General features: G+C 34.6%; 1 protein-coding gene across 1 annotated transcript; it reads left to right on the top strand.

The window, feature by feature from the left end:
- The first annotated feature begins 6,333 nt into the window (after positions 1-6,333).
- LOC105624999 (UPF0428 protein CXorf56 homolog) lies at positions 6,334-9,221 on the top strand. Its single transcript, XM_012206341.1, has 4 exons — positions 6,334-6,551; positions 8,121-8,277; positions 8,442-8,670; positions 8,935-9,221. The coding sequence occupies exons 1-4, from the start codon at positions 6,431-6,433 to the stop codon at positions 9,079-9,081; spliced, it is 654 nt and encodes a 217-aa protein (XP_012061731.1). The 5' UTR covers positions 6,334-6,430; the 3' UTR covers positions 9,082-9,221.
- Positions 9,222-10,318: the final 1,097 nt, after the last annotated feature.

Below are 10,318 nucleotides of genomic sequence, written 5' to 3'. Positions count from 1 at the left end.
TAGAAGTTAAAAAGTGGAGGGGTTTAGGGGGTTTACTTCGTAGGGAGGGGTAAGTTATCCACGTCCCTCCCCCCCCCCCATGAGGAGTAAGCGGAAACTGGAAGATGTTACATAGGTTTTTGACTAAATCCATAATTACGCCCAAAGCACTGGACAAATCATTATTCTGAAAATGCGCGAGCAAGTCAAAGAACTCGAAGAGAAGATCCGTGAGGCTACTGTTTTTGTTACTTGCTCCTTGAGAATCTCGCTGAGAGAGGAGAATGTCTTGATAAGCGAACTCATTGCCAAAAAAGTGGAGGACTGTGAAATTCGTATAGCGCATTATGGTGCGCTTCTCTGTCGAGATTTACTTCCTTAATATGAGATGTGCCTTGTCGTTGGTAACCAGTTGTATTCCCACGAATTCTATTAAAAACCTGCCTATCAGAGGGGGGCGAGGGGATCTTATTGCACTGGCATAAGACTATATCTCGGGCCAGTCACCTCCTCATCTGAAAGACCAAATCTGATATGACTCTCAAAGGAGTGCCCTTCTCTGGGAGACTTCCTCCTCGGAAGATAAGGAAAGTTATTGTAATCAGGACTATGATCATCAGGCGAACCAGGCGAGCTGGAACTAGGGATGCTGCTATTAACTATTCTCCTAGCGTCGGCGATTGAGATATTTTCGACCATCATGCTCATTATAACTCCTGCGTATAACGTTGCTTGTTGTGGCTCAGTGTTCACTCTGGCAGTTGATACACTTGGGGGCTTCTCTTAAAGATGGCAATTGCTGTTTATCTCACTATGTGTCTATTTTCGCTATAATACAAGCATCTCGGTGTACTTTTGCATGAGTACTATTAACATGTTCTACACGATGGCAGGTATAGCAAACGTTGAGGAATGAAGGGACGGACTTCATGACTAATTTTAAATAGGTATATTTCTTAGAGAAGGATTTGACCCGCAAATTTAATTCGGATTGTTCTGGAAGGACTGTATTCTTTACCTTTGTTTTCGCATTTGCGATTTAATCTTTGCACATACCAGGTGTACAAGTATGAAATGACGATTTTTTCCTAAAAAAAACACGTTAAATTCGGAAGAATGATAAAAAAAGATTTATTCAAAGTATGCTCCATTGCTAGTTACACATTTTTCCCATCTTTCGGGCAATTTGTGGATACCACGCCAGTAAAAATCTTCCCCTTTTGCCGCGAAACATTCATCGAGCCATTTTTTCACATCTTCGTACGAACCAAAGCGCTGCTCAGCAAGTGCGTGACCCTTCGATGCAAACAAGTGATAATCGGAAGGAGCCAAGTGAGTAAGCCGCATGGGATAGAACTTTCCAGCTGAGTGCTTCCAACGTGTCCCGAACTGGTTTTGCCGTATGTGATGGAGTATTGTCATGGAGAAAAATGACCTTGTGTTGCCTCTTTTGGTATTCTGGTCGTTTTTTAAGCGAACGGTTCAAATTGATCAATTGTTGTTGATAGCATTTGATATTAACCGTTTTGCCAGGCTTCAATAGCTCATAATAGATCACATTCTTCTGGTCCCATCAAACACGGAGCATCGTCTTCCTGCCAAAGCGATTCGATCTTGCGGTCGATGGTGCGCCTGGGTCTACCCATGATTTTTTGCGCTTGGGACTCTCAAAAAAAATTCACTTTTCATCCCCAGTAATGATACGATGCAAGAACTGACTTTCTTCTGTATCGTTCGAGCAAAATTTCACATGTGTTTTTGCGCCTTTCCATCTGTCTCTCGTTCAATTCATGTGGCACCCATCTGCCGACTTTCTGAATCTTTCCCATCTCTCGTAGGTGATTAGAAACAGCTTGTTGGCTAACGCTCAATTGCTCTACGAATTGTTTTTGTGTTTGTGAATCATCTTCATCCAGCAATGCTTGCAATTCCACGTCTTCGTATTTTTTGAGCGATTTTCCGTGTTCCTTGTCTGCAACATCGAAATCTCCAATTTTGAAACGCTGAATCATCGTTCACACGTTTTTTGCGATGGAGCATGTTCCCCATAAGCTTCTTCAAGTAATCGGTATGATTCCGCAGCAAATGAAATTTCTTCAAATGAAAACAAAAAATTAATGCTGTCCGCGAATGCTCCTTATTTGGTACAAATTTCGTCATAGTAAACACAGCAACACAATACGCCATCTGTTTCTCAAATCGTCATTTCATACTTGTACATCTGGTACAAGATTTTTGCTCTTGACGATTCCAAGTAGTTTCTTAGTGTCCATATCAACCTGTTGCGGGACATCCTGATTGATGCTCGTCCTAATATCTTAAAAGCAGGAATAAATACGTGGAGGTTATGTTCAGTAAAGACTGAATTTTCTACGAGCCTGTTAGCCGCTGCGGCCGAATTAACCTCGATGAGAATCTTGCCCCTGCCGATCTTTTTGATTTCTTGGATATCAAGAATGTCGGATTTTGCAATAATGCTATTAATAAAAGTAACACATAATACATTTTCTCTGTTGTTTGAATGTACATACACTGTATACGGGCCAAGATCACGCGGACCGTATCGTAACACGGGATTAGTATTTACGCCATTAGCTGAACGAGAGGTACTGAGTGCACTTGCTGTGTTGTTGTTGGAATTCTGTCTAGCAATCTGATTCGCAGAAGGCGCCCCCGTGAGCACTGGTACGCTCGTGCATTTCTTGGCGGGAATTATCCACTCGTTATGATTATTCTCGTCCCCCATTACCGAGAACGCTTCCTGGACGCGTTTTCAAAATCCATATTATAATATATGTCTGCAGTGACTGTCGAGAATGATTCAAGGACTTCTTGACTTTCCGGAATTATGCTTTTATATACAATCTCACAATTGTCCCACAATTCTCACCAGCACTATTTTTTATTGTAACCGTGTCGACATTGCTATGCGTAGGGTCCGAAGCATTAATTCCCGCCTCTTTCTCTTCTTCTTTTAGATTCTTTAAAAGGAATTGCAACTGATTATTGATAGGCTTCTTTTCGAGATAGAAGGATCATAAATAAAGATCGGAGAATCGAGAGAGAAAAAGGAAAAAGCACCATCACGTTGCCCTCCCCTCCCCCCCCTCCCCAGAGGACGAGGCCATGACGCCCCGAGAAAAACTTATTCACATAAATGGATTGAAGTGAATTGATTGAAGTGAATTGATTACTGACTCTAGCAGAAAAGAATAGAATATGTCCCGAAAATAGCAGATGACTAACACGGGAAAGAACGAACTATCGCGCATTTTTTACTCGAAATATTGTACCACAACACGAGGGAGGCACGATCGACTCGATTCTTTGACTCGCACATTGCGGACATTAGCTAGGCTTCACCCAGCCAGTTTGATCTTCAGAGTTTGGACACTTTTTGTTATGAGTGATATGATCGGAAAAGAACCAGGAGTACCGAAATACTAGGCTACGTTCAGAATCATTTTCCAGATGCACCCAGATGTCATTTTATCCCTGTTGTTTACGAATATTAAACAAGAATAAAAGAACGTCTGGGTACACCTTGATGATAACTGAACGCAGTCCTAGAGAAACTATCGATCATTTTAACGGAATTTCCGTGATCGTAGTGCCTGAATCTTATTTCGGTCAATACGACATTTAAATATTTATTTTAAAATGTCTGGAAGACTTACAAATGTTTGGTACTTCATAACGAAATACTAGTACAAACGATTCCATGTATGAACATTGTTGAATTTAGATCCGGCTGATTATTTCAGTCAAGTATATGATTCAACAAGAAAATTCATTAATTATAATTAATAGATTGACTTGCAAATCTTTTTAATTGTATAATTATAATAAACACTTCAAAACTCTTCATACGAAATACAAACAATTTAAAATAGTAATATTGTATTTACAACCAGAGGATTTGTTCGATCATGTACATTCGAATATTTTTAGTAACTAAGACTACTTTTTAGTAATAGAGAGCCTCACAGGGAAAGAGAGAGTGGAAAATTACATCATGTGAATGCCTATGGAATTTTGATGTCCATACCCAATTAGAGGAGATAGGTCACATGATGCAATTTGCCACTTTCTCCCTATGTACTCTCTAGAAATTAATATCTTGTTAATTATTATGAAAATTGCAAAATGGCCGCTCTATCAGTACATGAAATATTTAGCTGTCCTTCTGAGACACTCTGTATATTCATACATGAAAACTTTTTTGTTCAAAACTTTCGAAACACTTCTTCATTCACGGCGCAATAGTGGGAATAGCTTCGCTGATAAAACTTCGCCCATGAAAAGGATTCGAGGTTTCAGCGAAGAGCGTTTCAACGCTGCTTCATTTTCAGAGAAGTGGAGGGTCTTGGCCAGCGAAGCATCGCTACATGAAATTGTACCTTTATTACTTATAGTTATACATAGTTATACTATGGACTATATTCGCTTTGGCGTTCATAACGCTTTAAGCGTAAAGCGGGGAGCACAGACTTTTGCATAATGCGTAATACGTAATGCATAAGAAAATAAACAATTAAAGTAGTCCGTTTTCTTCCTTTTGTTATGTCCCAGGGGGAATTCGACCCGTTCGATCCAACCTGAGACTATGGTGAGGTCCAGAATTCGCGGTTCCGAATGCTGAAGTAGCTACGATTGATTTTGTCCAGCTTACTGATTGGCTAGATATTAGCGTTAGAAATAACAATTATAGTCAATTCTGAATCGTTGGCTGCTCTCCCGTTCTTTTCAAATATACGAGGAGTCTTTCTAAGATTCCAGGGCACTCGGAGCAACCTGTGACCGCGCAAAGAGTAACGAGTATCAAAAAACATGCATGGCAAGTCTCAAACCGCTTGGGGTAGCCGAGGTGGACGTAATGTCACAAAACCCCGGAATAATTCTACTTCTCGTGAATGGGTAACGGGAGATAAAACACTCAATGCATTTAATCGTCCCGTTCTCCTTATGTTGATAAAATAAGGTGAATATGCAGCAATTATTACAGAGCCACGCAACGTAAGAATTGATCACCAGGAGTCAAGTGTCAATAGAGGCGCGTGAATGCGAGAATACGAGGCACATGCTCTGTGATTCATTCACGTCGAGGTTTCAATTAGCGAAAAGTAAAATAGAAGCTTTGTTACCTGGAGATGCTCAAATGGATGCTCTGCGATGCTTCTAATTGCCAGCAAAAAGAAGGGGAAGTAGTTGCAGTACCAAGGCCTCTGTTGCTTCCTGGACGAATCCGACTGCTGATTTCGGTCGTACTAATAGCCACGCGCGATCACTTTTCGTTAGTGTTTTGTAACGAATGATTATATCATCAATGTTAATAATTAGTGAGAAGATGGAGATAACCACTAAGCATTCTTTGATTAAAGTTAATTAAATATATAATATATTTTAAAACAATTCATTTTAGTACATTGATTACCGGGGTAATAATTATTTCTTACGCGAGTTTAATTCAATTTAGTCTAGTTTAATTCAAATTGGATTACGTACTAAGAATAAATTAAAACTTGCAATTATTAATAGAATTAGGAATTGAATTAGCAAAAGAGAGTTGTGTTCGGATTTAGAATAATAATTCACGGCGCTTAACTTAGAGCGGCGAAAGTGGCCGGATAATGGAAGGAGGTTGAATCTCGTGAGCGTTCACTACATACCACTCACTGCCTTCTCTGATCTCTTTTATGGGCGTCCCTAAAACCCCCTTTCATCGACCGTGACATCATTGGTAGGTATGGAGAGAAGCGTCAGGTACATTCCAAGAGATGCCCGCATATACCACTCGGGATTAGTAAGTTTGTTCGGAAAAGTTATTGGATAAAAAAATGAAATTATTGCAGACGTGACACTTTTCATGAAATAAATAACTCTGATTGGTCGAATTTCTTATGCCTTATGTGTTATGCATAAAAAAATGAATTAATCAAAGTCCTTTATTTCCTTCTTTTCCTTTTATGAAATAAAGGATTTTGGTTGATTGATTTTCTTAAGGCTTAAACACAATAGGCACAGGCAACAGGGAAACACTGGAATATAATATCTTACTCTGATTGGACGGATCGTTATTCCCTGTTGCTTGTGCCTATTGTCTATACCTATTATGTTTAAACCTTTATATTTTATATTTTATGTGTGTTTTATGCAAAAGTCTGTGCTCCCCGTTTAAAGTCAATATGGTGGTAAGATTCTAATCCAGCTATCAATCCATCAAGAAAACAAGCATCGTGTGTCGCAGGCTTTACTTAAGCATCGTTTCCATCCTTATTGCTCATTAAATATTAAAACAAGGATAATTGATGCTCACAAACATCGTGTGCAGCTTAATACTACTCCATGTGGCCATTTTTTATGAGTTTTGACATACTCATTTTATTTAAAACTTATATGAATTTGTAAAAACATAAATTTGATTGAAATAAAACGAATAATTGAATAAATTATGCCAAAAGTAGTGTCGAGAAGCATTATATGCTCCGATACAAAAGATCAAGAAGAATACAGCGAGGAGAAACCATTGCACATTTATTACTGTGTATGTGGCCAAATGACACTAATTTTAGGTTAGAATTATTATATTGATTTCTAAAAATTTATAGTAATTTATAGTGCAAGATATAGTTTTTTGCATTTGTGTGTAGAGTTAAATTTAATTTCAGACTATTATTTGAATATTGTAGAAAATTCTTATAAAATGATTTTATTTCCAAGTATGGTATATATCAACATCAAAATTATTAGTAACATAACTTATTGAATTTTATTATTTAAAAGTTCGTGTGATTAGTTTCAACTACAATTGAAGGTTTTGTAACAAGCAATGTAATATATAATGTTTATTAATATAATTTCACTATAACCATTAAATATAATTCAATCTAATACATTAGTCTTCTTTAGATATTTTATTTTAATTTGTTATCCTACTATATAAATATAATTAATTATTAAACATTGATAAGAATCCCATATATTAATGTCATTCGAATTTTCAAACTTATTTGCTTATTGAGTCCATGTGAAACCGAATTTTTGAAACTTGTCTGTAGAATGAAATTTAATTATTCGAATATTTCATATTTTCGTCATGTGATTATAAAATACTTCAGTCTATGATGGAAATCATTGTAAATTAAAATAGTAAAGTTATATTTTCTTCTGGTTCTTTGTCTATAAAAATGATGATAATTCTCAGTAAGATTGATTTTTTATGTAAAAAAAATTTTCATTCATTAGTATAAAAAATTATTGAAAAATATAAAATGTGTTCATCACAGTCTCAGTATTTACAAAATGACTTTTCACTGTGATGTCGCTTTATGTCTCTAAACATATTAGTTTCATTAATGTCTGGCTGTTCTAATTTTGTCTTTTACATTTTATAAGTTCTATTTTATTTGTTCTATTTTCTATACTTTATACACAATTATGCTTTTTTATTTCATCTAAAATATTGAAATAGGAATCATCCAATAACTGTGTTTTTATTAATGTCATTTTTCTGTTCTTTAATGTGGATCATTTTTGCTATGTTTCTTTTTTTACACTTCCCTATTAATTGCTTAACAATTAATCATTATATTTATATAGGATAACAGGTTAGAATATTGAAGAAGACTAGAGTATTATCAACATGATGTAAACGTTTTGAAGCAGTTTTTAATTGGTCAGTTTGTAAAATTTTTTCTTTTAATTGGTCCCCATCAAACGCTTCAAATCATTTGTAGCGAGATTTTGATTACAGCCTAAGTAAAAGTCAAAACATTTTAGATTGAATTAGATTTAATGGTGTAGTAAAATTATACTAATAAATATTATACATTACATTGCTCGTTATTATACATAGTCTCATTATTCAATGAACATAATGTATGTTTTGTTATTGTTAAAAAACAAGAGAATTATAAAATTCAGTGTATATTTCAAATGACTACATATATAAATTCACATGGAAGTAATTAAGCACTTAAGATAGCTTTGATCTATCTTTGATCGTTATAGGCATTATTCCTTATTTGTATATTTACATTATACGGTCTTAATCGTTTATTATTATTGGCACTATAAAACATTTCTTGACGTGAACATTAAAAATGTTCGTTTGTAATCATTTTGTAATCGTTTATTTATAGATTGTGCCATTGAAAAATTACCTTTAAGAAAAAGAGATGGAGCAAGAGTAATTGATGGCAGTAAACATGCCCACAAAATGACTTCAGAACGAGACGAAATTGTATTTCTTAAGCGTCCAGAGGGAATCGAAAAACAATATAGACAAAAGTGTAAAAAGTATATTTATGTTTGCACTATATTTTTTATTCACAAGTGCAATGAAAATGTACTTGTGATTTTTATTAATTATGTTGAATACATTTAATAATTTTGTATTATAAAAAAATATTTTGCAAAAGAACAAGAGTATTTAATATCTTGATATAATTAATATTTTGCAGATGTGGCTTATTGCTGTATTATAAGCATAATCCGGTAGTAAATATAGTATTTATAGTAAAAGATTCCGTAATAAAAAGTTCGGGGGAAGGCCCTATGACAGACATTTATAATCAAGTGGCCATTGAGAAACCTAAAAAAATAATGGTTACAAAGCACACCAAAAATATGGGCAAATTCAGTTCGGTTACTGTATCCACGATTGATGAAGAAGAGGATGAAATAGAAGCAGTATGTCAATTGCATTTTTATATTATCAAGCAATTTATAGTTTATGATATAATATTCAGAAAAGTTTCTCTTATGGTAGCTATGGTACTAGATGAATGTTAAATGGTTAAAATTTTTACTCTAATTGTAGTTATTTAAAATATACAATCTGTTTGTCTATTATTTGAGTTTGCGATGTATTTTTTAATCAACCTGTATATATTTTTTGTTTTTTTTAAATAAAGTTTAATAAAGTTTTTATTTTAAAAAATAATTGAATTTCAGAGAGAAGTCGCAGACTCTTACGCGAATAATGCACGCATCATAGAAAAACAATTGGAGAGAAAAGGTATGAATAAACGAAAGACCATACCATCCGCTGAAATAGATTCAAAACGGATAAGACCAAGAGGAACATTGTTGGATGTTTGATTTTCTATCAAGAACTAATTGTAATTATGTACATTAATTTACTGTCTTAGAGCTAAAAATAAATTTATTTTCTTACATGTATTATCGCGCTTGGACAAAAAGATTGTAATACTTTCAATAAATTTGAGAATGTGTAAACATTGCACTCTTATAATTTTTATGAACCTGGTTTATTGAGAAAGTTGTAACTTTCTCTTCACAATATATTTTTCATAAAAATCATGTTTCTTCTCAAAAACATAATAATAAACATTCATCTTATGATCTTGATATATTTATTAACATTACACAAAAAAGTAAATCTTCAAAATATACAAATGACTAGATACAAATATTGCATAAAAATGTATATTGCAAAATAGAGAAATTTAACAAATAAATATCAATTACATACAATTCATCGATAAATAAATAATTGCAAACAAAAAAAGCCATATTTTTTTGCTTGCATTCGGAATTAGCTCGTACAATGGCAACTTCAATTAGTAATAATTAAACAGCATATAATAAATTATTATTTAGTTAGTAAGAAGTAATTTCAAATTGATATGGCATATTTACGTCGTAGGATGGAAGAGCTATCTATTTAAATATAATTCTGTCACTGGCCACGTTTTTATCTATGGATTATGAGATACTGCATGTGCTGTCTACTAGACATTAATGTTGTGTATACATGAAATCAAAATTTTATTAAATACATATGTGTCCATTCTTTATCTTTCTATCTGCTACTTTGAGAGAGAGGGGGAGGAGGAGGAAGGGAGTAGTGCGCGCGCGCGCGCGCGCGTATGTGTGTGATCTTCCACTTATTCTAATTGTGCAATATACAGTAATCAAGAAAAGTACAGCTCGGTTAATTTTTTGATGGACTTTTCCTGAAAATTCTTTAAAGACATGTTTATATAATCTTTTTTATACGGCTGGCTTTACGCACCTACGCACGCACGCACTTTTTTCGAGGATATTATATATTATACTTCATTTCTCTGAAAATAAGATTTTATGAGATCTGCATTAATTATTATTAGAAAAGCAGAAAATATGAAAAATATTTACTTAAAATTTGACAATTGTTCTATCATTTAAATAATTGATTCTAACACCACGTGTGTGTGTGTGTGTGTGTGTGTGTGTGTGTGTGTGTGTGTGTGTGTGTGTGTGTGTGTGTGTGTGTGTGTGTGTGTGTGTGTGTGTGTGTGTGTGTGTGTGTGTGTGTGTGTGTGTGTGTGTGTGT

This window comes from Atta cephalotes (genome assembly GCF_000143395.1).
Source record: "Atta cephalotes unplaced genomic scaffold scaffold00101, whole genome shotgun sequence".
Lineage (NCBI taxonomy): Eukaryota > Metazoa > Arthropoda > Insecta > Hymenoptera > Formicidae > Atta > Atta cephalotes.
Note: the sequence above shows the minus strand (reverse complement) of the source record. Positions and strands in the feature narration are given on the sequence as shown.